At 46.3% G+C, this 20,397-nt stretch overlaps 2 protein-coding genes across 5 annotated transcripts in view; both read left to right on the forward strand.

Moving 5' to 3' along the window:
- Cyfip (Cytoplasmic FMR1-interacting protein Sra-1) overlaps nucleotides 1–20,397 on the forward strand; it is an 82,443-nt gene that overhangs the window by 37,401 nt on the left and 24,645 nt on the right. For 3 of the 4 annotated variants that reach the window (XM_089563764.1, XM_089563756.1, XM_089563750.1), the window contains 2 exons: nucleotides 3,417–3,564; nucleotides 4,568–7,213. In XM_089563764.1, the coding sequence (XP_089419890.1) occupies nucleotides 3,417–3,564; nucleotides 4,568–4,780 (361 nt within the window). In that variant the 3' untranslated portion in view covers nucleotides 4,781–7,213. Of the gene's footprint in view, nucleotides 1–3,416; nucleotides 3,565–4,567; nucleotides 7,214–20,397 lie in introns of those variants that run through there. The other variant, XR_016286358.1, reaches the window with a different exon arrangement.
- The window catches only part of LOC149370920 (uncharacterized), a 71,876-nt gene continuing 66,985 nt past the window's right edge, over nucleotides 15,507–20,397 (forward strand). The window contains exons 1-3 of the mRNA XM_089563744.1: nucleotides 15,507–16,107; nucleotides 16,738–16,830; nucleotides 18,827–18,939. Of these exons, the coding sequence (XP_089419870.1) occupies nucleotides 16,068–16,107; nucleotides 16,738–16,830; nucleotides 18,827–18,939 (246 nt within the window). The 5' untranslated portion in view covers nucleotides 15,507–16,067. The remainder of the gene's footprint in view (nucleotides 16,108–16,737; nucleotides 16,831–18,826; nucleotides 18,940–20,397) is intronic.

Raw genomic sequence — 20,397 nt, forward strand, 5'->3', positions numbered from 1 at the left:
GCTTCGGTTCGCGCCGTCGCGCGCGACGCGGCGGCGGCGTTACCATCGCTGCATCACGTGATATGTGACATCACGCCAGTGATGAGGCAGCACGCGCCCGCCGTCGCGTCAGTCTCTGTGCCCGCAACCGCGCCAGCGTCTTTGCACCGGGCATGTATGCGGTCAAGATGCCTCCAAACGCTAAGGACATGCTTCGCATACACTGGGCTTAACCTTGCTAAGCCTCCAATTTTTTTGCTTGCCCCCCCCCTCCCTTGTTTTTACCTGTGGCTAGCTGGCAATGAGTCTGCCTGGAGAACACAGCACGAAACAAGTTAGGGCACGGGTGACAGATTATCTGAGTTTGTAAAATACTAGGCGTTCTCATTGCAGTTGGCAGTTTGTTAGAGGTGTGCAGTTGAAGCAACAACTAACGTTTTCCAGGAGCAGAATCTGCGCACACCGGATTCAAACAATGAAGCGTGGTGCTGTGTCTCATTATAACAGCACTTTGCCTCTTGCTAGCATTGGTCAACTTAGCCCAAGTGTGGAATTTTATACTGCCAATGCTAACAGCTACTTGTAGGAATGCCTTTTTTAGTGCTCATTTTATATTTGGTGAAGGAACCTTTCAAGGGAGCACAGCTTTAGTACAGATAGGGCAGCAGAACTCCACTGTTTCATTTTTTTTTCACGGAACTGCGAAAAAGAAGCATACCAGCCAGAAAACATAGTATAATTGGGAAGAGCACATGAAAAAAAAAAAATGCATATCATAGCCCACTGTTCTTTTTTAGTTTTTGTTTTACTTCTAGTAAGAGCAGTATGCTTCTCTGAAGTTTGCGAAGCTTTGTGGCTCCTGCGACCATTTGCATGCACTGTAAGTCCTGAACGCCCTGCTACGGCTTTCCATCTGCCTGAGTAGCTGTTGGCGGAAATGAAGGCGGTACCGAAGAGGCCGGGCACAAAGCGGATGGTGTTGGGCGCGTGTGCATGCTTCTGCGCTGCTTTCACAGTGCTCACTTTGCTTTTGCACCGGCTGCTTTAATCCTACACAATCCTCGTCTGTTGGAACCTAGGAATGGCATTTTAAGGGGGGACACTGGTCTTAAAAAGAAAATTTTATTAATTTAGTCATAGTTATGAAATTTTCAGGGCACATGTATTTTTGTGTGCTGATTCTAGGTATGTCATTTAATTTCATGTAAAACAATTCCTTGAGCACTTATGCACCTTTTATGAAACTATTTTGCGGAGAGTTTTGAAGAAAATTTGCTGCAGGAAACTCGCTGAAATGTATGCCATTGGGTTCTCTTGACACCAAGGAATACAATAACGGTGAAATTATAATCCTGGCTATCATAGAACTCGACTAATAGGGTACTGAAGCTGCCACTTCAGAAACAGGAATACACACTTTCCTTCTAATTTCTGAAGCGACAACTTCAAAACTCTATAACTTAAGTTCTATGATAGGCAGGAAGACAATTTCACCCTTATTGTATTCCTTGGTGTCAAGAGAACCCAATGGCATACATTTCAGCGAGTTTCCCGCAGCAAATTTTCTTCAAAACTCTCCGCAAAATACTAGCATAAAAAGTGCATAAGTGCTCAAGGAATTGTTTTACATGAAATTAAATCACATATTTAGAATAAGCACACAAAAATACATATTCCCTGAAGATTTCATAACTGTGACTTCATTAATAAAAGTTTTTTTTTCAAGACCAGTGTCCCCCCTTAAGCTGCAGGCGAGAGGGTAAATGCTGATGAAAGAAACATGAATCGGGTGGAAGAAAGCTAGCCCGTGCAACTGCACCTTGTTGCACTATGCTGCAGCAAACACCGGCCACACGATGTTGGCGGCAGTATGGTTTCGTTTTCATGCCTTTGGTCGATCCACCTTGTACCGCAGCTCGGCAATGGAACTGCACCAACATAAATTAGAATGGGCATTCCAGAAAGAAATAAAATAGTATTGCCCAGCCTGCACCACCTAAGGCTCAGCAGGCTGATTCAGCAAGTGTGTGCTTGGCATCGGCGTGGATGGAATATGCATGCGCCAATGTGGAGTCCTGAGCTCGACTTTGGCCAGTGTGCCATCGCCACTCCACATGGGCTAAGTGTAGGCTGTCAAGGTGCTGACACGTGGTAAGGGACTATCGTGAGGCGACATCCACGACTTAGTACGCGGGAAAGCTGCCACAGCTGTGACGTAACAGCCGAGTTTGTATTGCATGGGTTTCTGTGGGAGTTTGGACGAGTCTGGCGCACAAAAACGCAGCATCTCAGAACAAATTACGAGGAACTTTAGCGGCTAAAGTGGTGAAAGGTGAAAGCCTGAGAGCTGCATTCTGCTACGCGATTGTTCACTGCACATTTTGTTGGTGCATTAATTAACTGCCAATTAATGACGCTTAAGCTTCGCCTCTAGGAGTGGAACGCGACAGCGTGTTGTAGCACTGCCACGGAGTCCATGGAACGCCACCACCCGTTCGGCGCGATGCGTTGCCCTTTGAACGCAACTTGAGGAAAGGAAATGGGGCTGTAATTCTCTGTCATCTCAGTGGACACCTGAGCCGTACCGTACAGGAAGGGAGGAAGTGTGAGTGAAAGAAGAAAGAGGGGCCGTAATGAAGAAAATGAAAATTGTATTTGAAGAAAGGAAGTTCGCAGTAACTGTCTCACATATTTCGGTGGACACCCGTCAAAATTCGTGCGCGGTGACGTCACCACAATTTGGTATCTCAGGAAAGGAAATGTATCTGTCTCTCATATCTCGGTGGACACCTAAACCTCGCCGTAACTGGAAGGGAGGAAGATGGGAGTGAATGAAGACACCGTATTCACTAGACGCACCTTTGTTCATTCCAAACCATCGAGCTGGCGTGGCGGAGTGGTAGCGTGCTCGACTCACACTCCGGAGACCGGGGTTCGATTCCCAAGCTCGGCCAATTTCTTACGCGGTTTTATTTATTTATCTGGTCTGACTAGAAAGGTTAATTAGACTAATTGGTTAAGTAAGCAATTAACTAAACTCAAACTTACTTGGAACATCACTATACGATCCCTTTAATTGGTTGCATGGTTAGTAGCCAAAGTACAATTGGCCCCATTTGAAATTCGCGCACTGTGACGTCACGACCGTTTCGACCAATTGAAAAGCGTGACATTTCTGTCGACAGCTTCTGCTTACAACGATGAGGCATTAAAGGCTTCTGCCTTAATAGCAGCGGAGCTTCACTGTGTATTTGTTGTGCCCCTATTTCACCACGCTCCTTAACACTCTAGCTATGCAGATCAATGGTCTGAAGCATTTGCTCATTATTTGGACTGAGTGAACCGAGGCTCGGCAATGGCAAGGCAGGGCACTGTTTTTTGTTTGTTTTTGTTTTTTTTTTCTTGTTTTTTTTTGCAACAGCCCTTTCCGTGTGCAGGCAGCTGTTTGGCGAGGGACTCCACTGGGCTGGATGTGCCATGATTGTGCTGCTGGGGCAGCAGCGACGGTTTGAAGCGCTCGACTTTTGCTACCACATACTGCGCGTGCAGCGAGTCGATGGCAAGGACGAGCTGGTCAAGGGCATAGTGAGTCTCGCCTGCTTGGATTTGAGTTTTGACTGTGCTTTCGAAAACTAGATTCGTGCAGTAAAAAGTGGCAGTTCATCAACATTCGTTTGTCACTGTTGTTTTATTGCCTTGCCATCTTCAGGGCCGTTTGTGCAAGCCCTGGAAATAGCAATCTCTTATATTGATTCAAGAGGCCATCATAAGCATAGAGGGGCAACATTTGGCAAATCTTAAAGGTGCACTGAAGAGGATTCTGAACTTGTCTTTTTGCCGCGGGAACTCGATCTACCCGTTCCCAGCATTCTTAGAAACAGTGACTTATTGCCCTGTATGGCCGATTTCTCTAATTAAATCGAATTAACGTCCGGCTCCCGCCCTTTTTTTTTAATTCTGCCTCGTACGATGGGCGGAGTCGACCAACGCGTGAAGTTCCTTTCAGCCAGCTCCGTGGAGGCTTTGCTTTCGCTTTATTTTGTTTTTTAGGTTTCCATGAATAAATAGTTTCATTCGCAGATAATATAGCCGCAAAATAAGCCCGCAGAAATAAAAATACGCGCGGACTATTTGCTACTACGGACTACTATGTATTACTCCGCCGATGGCAGAGCGGCAAGCCGCCACGGGACTGGGTGAAAGGCACTCCACGCATTGGTCGACTCCGCCCACCGTACGAGGCAGAATTAAAAAAAAAGGGCGGGAGCCGGCCGTTAATTCGATTTAATTTGGGAAATCTGCCATACAGGGCAATAAGTCGCAGTTTCTAAGAATGCTAGAAACGTGTAGATCGAGTTCCCGCGGCAAAAACACAAGTTCAGATTCCTCTTCAGTGCACCTTTAAGGCTTTCAAAGCTTTCCAACTAGAAAAGTAAGCTCAAAAAAAGAAGGAATGCATCTGTTGCTCCAAGTGCTTTACTGTTGTGCATTGCCGCTGCCTATTACTGTCATTTTAAATCTGGCACTGTCAACGGCACTTCATTTCTGCTAGGCTTTTCTTAATGCTGCACCCTGTTATTTATTGCAGCCTCTGAAAAGGATGGTGGACCGCATCAGGCGCTTTCAAGTGCTCAACTCTCAGATATTTGCAGTGCTGAACAAATACTTGAAGACGAGCGACTCGGACAGCCTGCCTGTTGAGCATGTGCGCTGCTTCCCGCCGCCCATCCACCAGTCTCTTGCGGCTACCAGGCCACACCCGGGCACCATTTACATGCGTGCTGACGCTGTCCTCAAGTAACGGGCAGCCTACTCTTGTTCTCTTTGCCCAAATACTTGGGCTAATGTTAGTGGATCTCGAGACTCGAGAATAACGAGGGTTTTCGGATAGAGAGAAAGCGCATGCGAGTTCCGGGAAAGAGCTGGCATGACGTGCTGGGGATGGTTGACCGGTGCATTTGATTCCAGATTTGGTATTGCCGATAAAGGGTTTCAGATTCTCGGGTCATGTTTAGGCATGCCATTCTTTGGCTGTGCATGTCTGGGCATGTTGATTTCCAGGAAAGGGGGGGGGGGGGAAGAAAACTTGCGATCTCAGAGTTGGGGTCGCTCACATGCATGCTGGCTTGGGTAGTGAAAGCCTCAGTCGTGCCCTCGGCACATTTCCTGCTGCTTTTACGAGATCCAGCAGCTTGTGGTTTTGTAGTATTCACTGTGAAAGTATAGTTTACCATCAGTAGTTGATAGCTAGCTTGCCCAAGCATTTTAATGAATAGGGAAAAAGGACATTCCAAGCTTGGCTGTATCCTTAGCGTAAAAGTCTATCCTATGGCAGGCATATGCTAGGATTACGCTTGTACAGTATCGAGACCTGACCATCGTAATGCTGCATCATGACATCATAGTTGGGGATGGTAGAGTGGTTCACAGTTGTGGGTCGCCCTGTCTGCAGAATTGCAGTTCGAAATAAAGAGGTTCATTGCAGTCAGCTTAGACCGGTGCATTGAGCACTGAGAAATCAAGATGGGAACATCTACCTTCCAGTCTGAAATTTACCCTAAGATTGATTTTTACTTCAAGTGGTTTTGAAATATTTTTCTTCAGTGTTTCATATTTCTAATCCAACAAATGTGTATTTCAGCCATTATAACAGCTTGTAATATCTGCATAAGCTGAGCTTTTGTGCTTTTCTTGCCTTTCATGGCACATAGACACGTAAGAGTGGACACATAACAAGTTCAAGGATGAATTTAAAACTTCCTTTTTTCAACAAGACACTTTTCGTAGAGAAACGACAATGATTCGCTTTTTTTTTTTTAAAAGTGCGAGAAATGCACGGTGCAAGTATGACTGATAAGCGCAGGCTCTCCCCAGTTTCTGTAACAATAATGAGATGGTTTTCTGCGAGCTGCAAATGCATTACTTCTTCTCTGTTGATGGCATTGGCAAGTGCAGCTTATTCAGTGTTCCTAGAGAAGGCATTTTTGTAACCAAAATAGAAACTAGAAGAACATGCAGGGAACATAGCGAGTGATGGAACGGACCAGCAAGAATTTGCCGCTGTCAGCCAGCGCTCGTCGGTTATTTGAACCACATTGGTGGGCATTGCACCAGTCTGTTGAAAGTGAATGTTTTGTCAGAATTTGTCATTTTCGAATGTGGTCACTGCACGTATACTGGTGTAAACTTGCACAAGTTGCTCTGGTTTTCATTATCTCCTTACACTACTACCACTGATCCAGATTGTGCGAGTTTGCACGTAGCTGTGTTCTTGGCTCGTGCAAGGATGTCTGCAAGTAACTGTTTGTGGTGTTCTTATGCTATTTATGACATATTCATCAGGGTCCGTCAGCCCCAGCTTTCTGAATGTTTAGCCTCCACATAGCTTCGATGTGCCTTTTAATAGTTTTTCTCAGGGCACTCTGTGAATTAGGTCCCTTTGAAAGATGATTACTTTGAAGCCAAACAGTGTTAGGTAGTCATCCCGCAATACTGCAGTGTCTTTTAATTGAGCAGGTTTTTTTGCATTTCTGAATGCGCATATTTTGCCTTCTTTTTACAGTGGAATGGAATGTCACACAGGGAGTTTGTAATGTGTTGGTTGTGACTGATGTACCCTTAATATATAGAATCCTGATAGTCATTTACATAATAATTGCTGTGGAATTTGCATTATTCCTTTGTAATAGCCTTGCATTGCATGCACATTCAGGAAATAAATGCAGTATATTGTTTAATATGTTTGTACAACTGCTGTTGTAATATTTCTTTTTCTGTGCTGTGCGGGGGCAGGCTATTTGCTGCAAAGTGTTAGCATGAAGGCAACATTCTAGTTGGTAGACTGTTGCAAAATGTTTGTAGAACATTCTAAGTAGTTTCTTTGCAGAGTTTTTCTTTACAGAACTGTTCACTGTGAACAAATTACAACTGGAGGAAATGCAGCCCAGCATATAAAGGATCTAGTTATATGCTACTTTTCCATAATGAATGTCTACATAATAGTATGTAACCTCTGTAGGCTATAAGGCATTTCCAGTTTTGCATTTTAATTTGATTCACTGGTCTGCAGTTTTATGTTGTTGGTTGCAAATAGATATTCTGGTGATGTTCCTTGTTAAAAAACGGATGCAAACCCACGCAGTACTTGTGATGGGTAATGTTTATTCCAATCCAGATATCCGGTTTTCATCCGATTTCTACTCTGAAATAAAAGTAGCTATGGTTATTTGATGAACATGATGCAGATGGGCCAGCCAGACCCAACTTAGCGATTATCACTTTTCACAAACCTGTTTTGCACGTGTTCCTTGCCATTCCCATGCACACCAACAACAAACTAAAGACTTGTTTCATTTTGTATGCACAAGTGCGGTCTGCCATTCACCCAAGCCTGTAGATGAAGGTAACAAGAAATGGACGAGCTTGGCAGAACACCCCTGACTGTCAGAGTCAGTGCGGGTGCACCCCTTCATTGTCATTCAAAATTTCCACAAATATTTTGCACTGTTGAGGAACTTGTCAGAGACATTTGGAAGTGGACTGGACTACATTGCAGCTCTTAGAAAGCCCATAAGGCAGACACTACTGCGGACATACCGTCTTCAGTGGTGGCATTCTAAACTTGAAATGCTGCCATTGCACAGCTTCATGCCCGACTGCACCCATGACAATTTGCACAAAACTGTTCTTTCTAAAAATCCGCATTGATAATCTATGTTCATAATCCTAGCACATGCGTGTCATTCCACAGTAAGCAGGAGGCTTTGTTGTTCATTGTTGTCATGCCTCCCTGCACGGGCTCTTCCTTTCCTTAAAATGATAAATCATTGACAACGCTGTTGTGTGAGAAGGACGAAAAGGAAAGTGCGCGGGCCTGCCCACTCTCTTGAGCTGATGCCACCACCACTGCCACGTGCAGATAGAGGAGAGTTAAAAGATACCTAAGATGATCCGACCCAGAGGCTGGCTGAAACAGATACCCCTGTCCACAACACCAATGAACATGGATGGCCTGTGGCTTCAGGCCTTGTCAATGTCTGCAGCCCACATCTCCCTCTCATCACCCATGCACCTATAAGCAAGATTCAGGCGTCCACTGACCCAGGGAGCCATTATGGGCACTTCCTTTCCTTAAAATGATTGGTGTGTAAAACGTTGTCAACGCCAACGCCAATGAACAGAACGAACGCCGACGGCTTATGGCTTCAGCACTTATGGCTTCAGCGCCGCGTTTCTGGCACAACACAACATTATCAATGCCATGGCGTGCAGCGCACACCTGTGCACACCTGTACTTAGCGTGTCCCCGTTCCAAAAAAGGCAGTTATGCCCCTCCCCTCTGGTTCAGGTGTCCACTGAGATGTGGACACCTCGCCCTCACCTCACGCTACGCATATCCTGGTATAGCAGAGCTCGAAAGCCTGTAATGCTTCATACTGTCGTTAGCAGAGGCGTGTCTCGACAGACGTGTTGGCAGGAGTGTCGACAGACGCGTGGGTAGATTCGTCCGCCTTTCAGCGTCACTGCTTAAAAGGTTAAAGGTTCCAGCATGAATAAAGGCGCACCTAGTGAATGCATTGGCTTCATAAATAAAATGAGTAAAGTCAAGAAAAGGAAAATAAAATAAGGAAATAAACAAAAATAAAAACAATAAACAAGATGTGGAAATAAAAATAAAAACAATAAAATTAAGAAAAGGAGCAAAAAAAAATAAAAACAAAAGATGAAAAAAAAGTAAATAAAAACAAACAGTGGCCAGGAAACGCTTTCAGAGAGCCAAAGTGCCCCCTGAATTTTTTTATTTTTTGAACAGCACTCCCTCAGATATGCGAAATTGCTTGGTGGTCTGGCAACACCGCGCCCACAACTTCCGGTTTCCATCTTGATTCGGGCGAGCTCGTTGAGCTGGTGCATCTTTTGCTGTGCGTACATTCTTGATATCGGTATAGCTATCATGAATCTTGCGTGTGAAATTTCAGCAGGCAAGCTTCAGCTGCTGCGTTGTTTTCACTGCTGATCTTTTACCAAATGTAGGTACTTTCAGTAAGCGCCAACTTCCTCCTACCGCGTCCTGAGCTTCGCTTGAAGTCTGGCGCTGATAGCCAGAATCGGCACTGGGAAGTGTGTTGGCAAGTCGAACTCTGCGCCACTGTAATTTTAATTCACGCATTAAAGCATCAGTTCAAGCATCACGCATTATCACGGCTATTTCATTCCCAGGTGGACGCGATTTCATCTGGTGGGGTAGCGAACGGTTATTTATCGCTGAGTGCACAGATGTCTTGACAAACTTCAGTGACAGTGTGAACTTTCGTTCGCGCCGACGCCAGGAGCTTCGTGCATTGCAGTATATTCACACAGGACCCTCGACCAGCTGCGTAATGTGATTCCTTTAGTGCAATGTACAATGCACATCCGCGGTTTTCAACGTCACCGTTTCAGAGCCCGGCGCCGGCTGGTTTTCGCCGCAATTCGTTGAAACCGCGTCTTGCTTAAGATGCAGTTGAAGCGAGTATTGCGATGTTGTCAGTCGATATTAACAAGAGTAAAGTGGGCACATATAATTCAAAATATTGTAATAAGGGAGTAATTACTCATTGGCATCCACCCAAGCGCAGCCATACGGCTACAAAGGAAAGCTATACAGCTTTCTCAGAAACTTCGTCCTGGTCCGGGGTTCGAACCTGGGACCACCGCTTCACAACGATAAAATCTGATGGCCTGAAGAGTTTTCAGTACAATGTTGCACATACTTTCTAGCTTGGAAATGCGTCCCGCCTTCACAATAAAGTAACTTTTTTTTTCAGACTTTCGCCGCCGGAGATATCGAATGTATATGAATCCTCAAAAAATAAAGCATTCGCAGTTTTTATATGTATGATGTATTGCCTCACAAAGACACGTTAACGCGCATAACATATGCGGGCGCGATCACATACGACATAAGAAAACAATGTGTGGGATCTTGCAACAACCCCATGGTCCAGAGAGATTGCTAGCCCTTCCAAAACTAATAGAACACGGGAAAAACTTAATTGAACACGTAACAAAAGCAGTAATGTGCGTGCGGTTCTTCGAGTGCGCTTAGTATGCCACGGCATGAGCAATCGAGGTTTTTAGGTGGAGTGCACTGAGTGCCCATGGCCGCGATTTACCTGCACATTAATGAACGTGCTTCTTCGCGACTGGAATACACGCTTGAGGAACACAGGCGTGGGCTCGCTCAAAAAAATTACCTTCTCTCTTACGCTCAAGTATGCGTCTACATATATTCACGCCCAACTGGAGAGTTAATAAATGCACTAAATCGTCTTCTAATTTTGATCAGAGGCAACAAAGGATGTGGTCCGTATCTTAATGTAAACGCAAATCACCTAGAAAGTTTTGTGAAAAATCAGCGCAGAAAGCGCAAGCTGTGCACAGAATGCCTTGCTGACACACGATACCTCACATGACATTTGCTGTTACTAAAATGTTGGGACAGAGTAAAGAAAAAATAGAAAAGCGAAAAGCTGGAACGCACCTAGTTCTGGCACGCATCGTAGTTTCTTTGCATAGTGGACAGCATAGCGTAAGAGCGCATCGTCATTCCACTTTTCAAACAAAGCGCAGCCGTTTTAACCCAACGCAGGGCTGCGGTTTCGTTTTCTGTACCGTACCAACATGGAGGACTTAGTTCTCGGAGCGCCGAGAGATGGCGCTGCGAGCGACAACCTTTGCAGAACGCCGCCTCTCCCTCTCCTGCGCCCGTCGCCTCTTCCCATTGGTCGGTGGTTTCGCGCGCAAAAGTCCTTTAAACCCGCGCTTTCCGCGGCCGTAGACGCCATATTGTCCGCTCCAACCGCGCACCGTAGGTTCGGCAGGCGTGCGTTGCGGACACTGCGCTTTTGCTTTCTGTAAAGAACAGCGGCTTTTGTTTTGCTCGGAACGTGTGTCAGTCACCTAACTTCAAGCCGTCTATCTGTGCGGCATGACGGGCTGCTGCGCCTTCGGGTGCAAGAACCGCCACGACGGTGGAAAGCGGTTCTTCGCGATCCCATCATCGAAAACCGACGCGGGTCGGATGAAGGTTTGGTTACACAGAATTGGCTGGGCGAATTTTAACGCAACGCCATCGACCAGACTTTGCGACGTAAGGGATGTGCTTTCAATAGCTGCTGAGTTTTCCTGTTTTTTTTTTTTTTTTCAAGGTACGCTGTGCAGTGGTTTGTTCGCGATCGAGCGTATGGCGGCAGTAAGCTCGACATAAGGGCGCTTGCGTTCAGCGCATCGTGATTGCATGCACGTAAACGTGTAAGTGACGCGAGGCACATACATGCGTACTATAAGCGCAGATCAAACTGCGCTCTGACATGGTGAAGCGCACGCGTTACATTCTGCAGTCGCGCGCGTGCGTGTATATCATATATATCTTCATATATATTAAAGAAAAAGACAAAAAGAGAATTATCGAGCCGATATGGATCGTCAAGGCACCGAGGAACCGCTGGTGGAAACACCAGCTAGCGCGCGCTGGCTTGCGTTTACTCTCGAAATATGACCAGTAGCTGTGGGTATGCGTGATAGTGCCCATCGTAAGTGGGTCGCGCGACGAATAAAAACTAACCCTATGTCACAATTAAAAACCCGGAATAAACACTAAGAACAGCTAGGAAGGGATAAAATCAAACAACGCAAAGACTCACAACGCATGCCCTGCTGTTCTGACGAGATCGTACGTCGAGAGAAATAATTGAGGCTTGCAACATCCGTCGTGCGAAAGACCACTGTGTCAGTACATCTTCCATTAGTTTACCTCAGAAAGAATTGGATTTTCTGAGAACAGCAGGGCATGCGTTCAGTCTTTGCGTTGTTTGATTTTATCCCTTCCTGTTCTTAGTGTTTATTCCGGGTTTTTAATTGTGACATAGGGTTAGTTTTTTATTCGTCGCAGACCTTTACTCCTCCTTTTAGTTGTTTCGTGCTTTTAGCCTAGTCCTTTTTTGGCCTCTTTAAAAATTCATCTTCTGTGAGGCCTTAATGTGTTTGTTGATTGCCGACCCTTCACGCCTACCAGTTATCAATGTTTTTAAATGTTTTTTTTTAATTATTCTTAACGATTTTTATGTTTTTAATGCCATCATTTCTGTTATTGATTGTCTATAGCTTTTAGCCCCTTTTGGGCGACCTCATCTTTCATTATACCGATCATCTTTATTATCGCGCCTTGGCCCTATACACCCTCCGCTTCTCTTTATCGTCTTTCACCGCCACCACTTTTACCAATATACTTTATCTACTGACGTGACTGTCTTCTGGATTCCGGTGACCGAGCAACCTTTTTATCCTCATGATTGCTATATATTCTCTGTATTTCGTAATAAAAATTCAGTTGATAGTCAGCGCCTGCATGTGTACGTCATTGTCCCGTCCTTTGCGCTGCTCCACCGTGATGGAAGGATATTTGCGAGGTAGGTTTTCTCCTTACTAAGTAACTATTCCAAAGAAAATTTTAATGCGGGAGTCTATATCGTTAGTTCATGCAAGCGAAGGAACATTAGGGGAGGCACAGGACCTTCATACCGTATTTCGAGCACTCTTCGAGCGCGATTCACTGCAGCAGACCAAAACTAAAAGCCGCTAGAAGAGCGGAGGAACCACGGGAATTAAGAATGCGGCCTTCACTTGCAGGTGCCTTTTAGAATGTCAAGCCTGTGCATCCGTTGTAGCACGTCCAGCGTTCCGGCGGGGACGGTCGTTCTGTCTGCATACTCTTCACCAAAACAGATCAACGCAAATTCATTCTACGGCCTCGTGATTCACGGTCACGTTCAATGCACGCCCCACTCTCGATGTCAAACTTGGCACGCCGCATAAAACCCGGCGCACCCGGACACGGTGCGCGTGCGGCTCTACCAAAACAATCCATCTATGCGTGCTCATTTTTGCCTTTAGACGATTCAGTGAAGCATGCAAATGTTACTCCTAAGTCACCGATGTATTTATGCAGCGGAACGCACGGTTAATGCGGAGACATAGAGAAGAACTCGGCAAGTACAGGAATCCGGGCACAACCAATTGAAAAGGGGCGTTAGTTCCTTCGGAGCGGGCTAGAGGTCGCCACCGCAGTCACATGAAATCGCAAAGAAAACAAAAGTCGTTCGCCCGGCGCGCAGGGGAGGAGGAGAGAAGAGGGAGGGCCACCACCGCTGCCACGTGCAGATAGAAGAGAGTTAAAAAGATCAGAGGAAAAGGAAAGATGCGCGTCGCAGCAACAACAGCGTCCGCAGATAAGCGGCCGAAGGCGCGCTCGCCGAAGCGAGGACAGATAATCCATTACACTCCCTCAGTCACCGGCGTTAGTAGCTATAGCTCAACCCTTCTCCGCTGCCAGCCGAGCCGCTTCGTCGCGAAATTTAAATACCAATTTTGCCCACGCGCTGCGCCAAAGCAGGGCCGATTTAACGCAGTCCCTGCTCGTTCAGCGCGGCAGCGATTTCTCCCCACAGCTCGCTTTTACAGGCAGAACTAATTGGTGGCGAAAGATCCGCAGAGAACCTCACCAAGCATGTGTGCGGCCCTCTTCTTGCTTGGGGTAGATAGGCGGGCCTAGAGTTACTGTATATGCTACCAAACCTTTGGTAGCATATGCAGTAACTCTAGGCGGGCCCTTCGGTGCCATTTTGATTTCCCGCCTCGTATTTTTGCTGGAGTGGATTACGGAAACAAAACTGCCGGACGTTCTGCAGAAACTGCAAACACGTACAAAACACTAAGAGTATATCCATTTTTTTACGCTTCATAAATTTATAACCACAAACTTTCTAGAACACGAGCGCCACTCCCGTTTCCATGAGTGTCCACGTTTCCACCCTTCCACGTTATCCGTTCAAGTACGGTTTACGCAATTGGATAAAATATTGTGTAAGAATGCGCGCCAGTCAAGTACGACAAAGGGTAGAAAATAGAAATAGTTGGGAGATAGCAGAATGCTGCGCCGGAAGCGGTATGTCTGCCTGGCCCATGGAGGAAGACCTGGAAACGAAGACAGAGATGTGTTATGTTTGCTTTTACGAAAAGCGACCGCAGTTTAGTCAGTATCTTAACTTTATGTAGCAGTTTATACCATCCCGTGCATGAGCGTCTTGAGGTGACGTACGTGGAAGACACCTGCGACGGCAGCAACCCTACAAATAGCAACCACTGATCTCCACTAGGTGGCTGGATGCCGCATTCCCGCTTTCCGAGACGAGCGCGAGTGAAGCCACCGGAAGTTAGACGGCTTGTTCCGGAAGTCGGGTGTCTGCCGTATATTTCTATGCAAAAAGTCGCGTCTTTCGCCCTTTCCTTCTCAGTTTTTTGCGCTGTTCTCGTGTAACGTCTGCTGCTATATGAAAGCAACAAGCAAGCTGAACGCGAGAAATGTGAGCATTGTGTGCAGAACCCTGTAATTTCAGAGAAACAGAAGAAAACAGGCATGCAGGTCTCACCCTGCCGCGGCAAAGGAGTTGGTTCTTGTCTTCCGAGCGTGAAGGAGAAGTAGTGGAATGACGATGAGGCTAGGTCATCATAAAACCGAATTTTCGTCCAGCAAAGAAAAGGCACAGCGCGAGAGGAACGACTGACAAGAAAGACGAATGCTGCTGTGCGCGTGAGAAGCGCTGTTAGAAGTCAACTGCACCAAGCACCACGAATTAAAGCCCATTCAGGCTTAACTTGCTCCAATACGAAACAGTACATGACACGCTCCGTCGAAAAAGCAGTACCATACCTTTTGGAGGCGCTATAATGTGAACCAACCGAACACCGTCGACACCCCGCCAGATAGTAGCCTAGCCCTCGCTCAGGTGCGGTCTAAACATAAAATGGTCGCTGCAAAGTACGCTGCCTGGTGAATGTTTCAACCTATTCTTTCTTAAATTTATCCCCCATTGATAGCATAACTTGGCCTTGAGCGCGAGAACGCGCATCACAGTAAAGAGCGTTGTTGGCGAAGCTAGGCAAACGAGACGACACCGAGCCGAGTAGACGAAGCTCAATACTTGCTGCGTGTAACGACGTCCTGTCGTCTGCTAGTGTCGTCCCATTGCGATGCAATTCACCCTTATTTTTGAAACGTCTTTCCCGAAGACTTCGCTGGTCTCCTCGCTCAGTTGACAGCGCAACAGGTAGGCATTGTCATGTAAAAGGACGAGAACGACGAAAAGACGAAATGCTAAGTGGGAAAAGAAAACTGGAACTGAAAAACCGTGCTGAGGTCCAATTTCATACACTGCCAAAGGCTGACTTCCGGGACAAGGCCGCTTACTTCCGGTGGCTTCACTTTCGGGCGCCCGATGCGGCATCCAGCTCCCCTAGTGGAGATCAGTGATAGCATTCCTCCATGAGTGATAGCAACGAACAACATATGGGAGCGCTCCTAACGGCGAAACAAAAAACTAGTGTTGACGCACCCGTTGCTTTCTGTGCAGCCGATTCTGGAGGCTGGTGGTAACTAGGTGGCTACGCCGGTGCTTACGTAAAACGCGAAAGGGAACGGATTCGCGGGATTTTTTAACATCTTCGCGACAGCGCCTGTAGCGGCATACATTAATTTTTGACATTATTGCACCTTTCGTATAGATCATTACAACGTGTAGGACAACCTCTTTATGACTCGTGAAGTCCAGATGCAAGGTGCAGCTTCTCTTTTGCTGTGAAGTTCTCGGTCTCTGGCCCGTGCCGTTTCGGAGTTTCGTTCTGCCGGCGTTTCATCGGCAAGGATCGTAGATGTGGTTGAAAGGCTTGGTGCGCCCGTATTTGCGCCTTTTTCTCTGCCACTTTTGTTAGCGTTCTGCACTGTACTTACCAATCTAATGCCTTAGCGAGTGGCGCGTCCGTACTCAGCACTGCCCACTTAGGGCACCTGTGTCGTTTTCTTGACGCGCCGAGGTTGAAAAGCGGAACTAAGCTTTTGGCGCCGCTTCAAGCGCCAAAAGCTATTGCATTCTTTGTAATGTCCCCCCGTGTGCACCCGCTCGATCCTCGCAAGGCGTCTCACTGCTTTGGAGTCTAATATAGTGCTGCTTAGTGCTTACAACGGTAGTGCACAGGAAGAAAATATTGTCAACATGGCTCAACGCGACGTACCGACGAACCCCAAGCTGCCAGGTAATATTTACATGCAAATAGACATGATGCTTTCCTTTTCATGGGGAGATGTTTTCGCTCTTTGAAGTAGTTCCAGCCTTTCCTCAAAAACCAATTTTGCTTGTTGCATATTGGTTTGAGCTGACCAATCAATTTGCTTGCATTTTGTGGGCTATTGCTATGATGCTTTCCTTTTTATGGGGAGAGGTTTTCGCGCTTTGAAGTGGTTCCGTCAACGCAATTGTAGGGGCGTTGTCAGCCCGCCTGCAAAGAACTAATGTGTTTCTTTGTCATATTCCTGTGATTGCTGTTATTTTTGCAGCCATTGTCGTACATGGCACGCTAAAATCTGCCTGTCCTGCCGTGTCGAGAACCACGATGACAAGCCCGCTAAGAAACGCGAAACATGTCAGCTGCACAGAACTGTTACAATGAGTGGCCGCTGTGCTGCCAACACGAAAGTTGATACGGTACATGCGTCCGTCTTTTGCGCGCGGTGGAAAATATGAGAACGATATCGGCTGGTATCGGATTAATGTGAAAGTGACGCTGACTCGGGAACGGCGATCATGGCCAAACTTGCGGGCATGCGTATTGTTTCTTGTCTTTGTTTTCGCTGTTTTTTAGTTAATTGTCCGTGCTGCGTTTCAGGTGAACACTCGGCAGCTGCAACGAAAACAGACAATCAGTTGCTTCTCTGGATGAGCTCTGAGAACTGTGCCGTGCGGCGCCCTCGACTAACCAGTAAGCTTGATTACATGAAGTTTTGCTGAAGTACACACGTATGTTTTCTTGGCTTCATTTCTGTGCGCAAGTGAAGTAAGTCACCACTGGGGGATTCATGAGTGTTCAAAGAGGCATGTGGTCACTTCCACCACTGTGCTTGGTTTGTGAGGAGATCGACTGCATTTAGATTTTGCGATGTTTTGTCTTTCCAAAGAAGTGCATTTATTGCCTCTTTGGTGCAGTGGGACTAGTTGTCATTCACTGGTAGCAGTCGCTACTTGCATGATGTTGGGGCCAGTCTTGAACATAAACATTGAGTGTTACAGGTGGTGGTTGTGGTGGTGGCGTAAGATCACTTGCACACGCTTAGTGCGTACACGGTGTGGGAAAGATCTTTTTGCAGATTCAGTGATGCTCAGCGCAGAACTGACCTAATGTCGATGTGGAGCAGATGAGGGTAGGGACATGATGGTCTTGTGTACATTACATACAAAGGTTGCTAGTTCATATCTCACTGGCATAATGTGGTTAGGTTTTTTTCTTCTACTTCCAAATCATTTACCTTTCAAGCAAAAAATGGTTGTACCGCTGACTTTACATTGATCATCACCACAAATTTAAAGAAAATACGTCCGACTATGCATTCCTTGGTTTCGGTGGCTCTTTGCTTCCTTCAAACTAATGGTGATGTGATTTCATGCATGTGTGTACCTCGTAGTGATGATATCCGGCGTCGTGTGGGACCCTCCATGACATGTGCACAAGTATGGGAGCTGCAAGGGTTCACAATATCCACATTGCCCAGTAAACGAACCTCAGGCTCCCACATATCTGTTATCAGCCAGATAAACTGCAGTGTTGGTCCTGGTTGTTTGTATAGGTTTGGTGTCTTCTTTTTTTTGGTAATTGGTCAATATCCTGCTACTTTTGAGTATGCACGCGCTCTTGTCGTGTGACTGGAGTCAGCTGGACCTGAGGAAATTGCTTGCCGTTCCTTAGCAGCAAAATCTGATGCAAAGTGTGAAGTATTGCTGTTCAAATATTCGGCGCCCTGCCCCTTGCCTGTATTGAATTGTTACGTGCATTGGTTAAAGGGAGGATGCAAGGCTTAAAGGGGCTGCGAAACACTGCTTCAGGGGATACCGGCTATACTTCAGGTGGGTTGTTTATGTCACACAGATGCTGACTTAAAAAGAATTACAGGAATCGATGCACAGGAACCGGAGTTATTCAGTGAAGAAATTTCAAAATACAAGCAAACAAAACGCTGCCCTCAACTCGATTTTGGCGGGGCTTCCCACTCCTATTTCGCTCTCCCAATGACTGCACCTGGCGCAACCAATCAAAACAGCCAGCCAGAGCACGTGGCGGAAGTTTGTACTCCATGGTTGCCTGCTCTCTGTAACTCGTTCTTGCTGAGACTAGCAGCGTCGTTTCCATGCCAGAGCGCCCCTGGTGGTGTATTTTTATTTTACTTGCTTTGCAGGGCTTTTATCTAAGACAAACAAGTTGTTTTTGTTGATTTAATATAAAACGCAGACAGGTGACAAAATGTGTGTATTTATTCACACAATTTTCAGTATATTTACTGTTTGTCCGATCATCAAGCTCGCGCCAGGTGATGTCATATCCGCTGCTAAAAACCCGCCACTGTGTGGCGACACGATGAAAGCCATGAAGTTGTTTTTGGGAGGACATTAAAATATTAAAAAAACGGAATATACGCGGTATTACCGACGCTAATAGCACCATTATAACTCACTGTATGCAATCAACAGGCAAAACATTAAACTAAGATTGTGTTTCTGGGCCCCTTTAAAACTGCTAGTAACTTGTGGACTTCTGTGTTATGGCAGAGGTGACCCTGGAAATCTCCCTCTTATGGGATAAGGGGGGAAAGTTGTTCCTTGACCACTCTTTAGAAAAGTCGCACTATATGAAAGCTACTTTTCTAAAAATTTTTTTTGCACTTATTGAGGTAACAAGCCTGCGATTTCTTGTAATGCACTTGCAGCTGAAGAGATTTCCAAGCTGTGTGTTGTTTGCACATCCTGTGGAGACCAGCTGAACCATCACAAAAAGAAGAGCCTCTGTATCCATAGGGTTCTCAAAGTGATCTCCTGCAAAGTGAGTTCTTTGTTTCTTCTCATGGGGGGGCAAATGGGTGTTCAGATCATTGCCTTGACTGCTGCAGCATACCTGTCTTAGTTCCTTTGTTTTCTGGCTAAGGCCAGACCGTTACAAGTTGTCACTTAGTTTTACGAACTGTGCGCATAGGTGCACCATCAGTTCAATACAATTAACAGCGAATACATTCCGTACTTGCCCGACTGTAGCGTGACCACAACTGTGGCACGAGGATCGCTTTTGCAGGTGCAAAACAAGAAAAAAAATTTTTTGAAAATGTAATGCGATGGACTAGGTTGCAGTGTACTGAAAGCTAAGTGGAGGCTTACGAACAAAAGGGCTTCGAAAATTGTCCTTCTTCTGCCTCGTCTTCATAGGAAGTCGAGGCTGCCTTCAAGCCTTGACAAAGTACGGCAGTTGCTGCCACCATTACCGTGTGTTTTCATGTTCAGCTGAAGTTAAAGGGACACTGAGGAGAAATTGAAGTTGACTTGCATCGACAGAATACCAGCTCCTGATTACAAAAACGCCATTCATACTGACAACAAAGCTCTTGTAACGTGGAAAAGAGCAAGAACCAAAATACAGGTATCGCCGCCACAGGCCAAACTCGCAAGTACAAGCTTCATGACGTCATAGGACAAAACAGTGTTGCTAGAACCAATAGTTCTAGCAGCACTAGGACACGAGAAGCCACGAATCACTGAGGCGCAGCAAATGCATGCGCAAATCTTCTTGACGTCGCCAGATGGCATCACGTACCCGACAGCTACGCACGCTCCTGCAGCGCCGGGACCAATCAGCGCCTGCTCACAGCGGTATGCGGGCTCCCGGTATTCCGCTAATGGTAACAAGGTACACGGTATGCTAAAGGTGTCTATTTGCGAGAACTTCGTTGACGACTTCGAGAACGGGATCTATTGTAACGCTGGCAAAACGCTGCTGCAAACGTAAACGAAGCGACGGCCGCAATAGCCGATAGATGCCTTCAACGTGCGGCCGGCGGTTGCTTTCTTTTCGGCTGCTGTTGGGCCGCACTGCTGGCAGCCAGAAATCACGGAGTCTGCGTTACGTCATGTGCACGTCATGTTTCACGTCACTTAGTCCTGTGTCGTCATAGGAGAATCCCAAGTTTGAATCAGAGCGGCGGGAAAAACTTTTTCAACTTCGAATCCAAATTTCTTAGAAATAAAGGCATCTTTCGCTGCCGGCCAAGTGGCACCAAAGCCATGAAATGCCGAACTATCGGATTTTGCTATAAAAAAAATATTAATAGAGCTCTCCTCAGTGTCCCTTCAAGGACAACGCTGCGAGATATGGAAAGAAGAATTATAGATGTTATATTAAAAGACAGAAAGCGGGCAGAAAGGGTGAGGGAACAAACGCGGGTCAATGACATCCTAGTCGAAATCGAGAGGAAGAAATGGGCTTGGGCAGGGCATGTAATGTGAAGGCAAG

The sequence above is a fragment of the Amblyomma mixtum genome, chromosome 1 (assembly GCF_055824585.1).
Source record: "Amblyomma mixtum isolate Tamu chromosome 1, ASM5582458v1, whole genome shotgun sequence".
NCBI classification, from domain to species: domain Eukaryota; kingdom Metazoa; phylum Arthropoda; class Arachnida; order Ixodida; family Ixodidae; genus Amblyomma; species Amblyomma mixtum.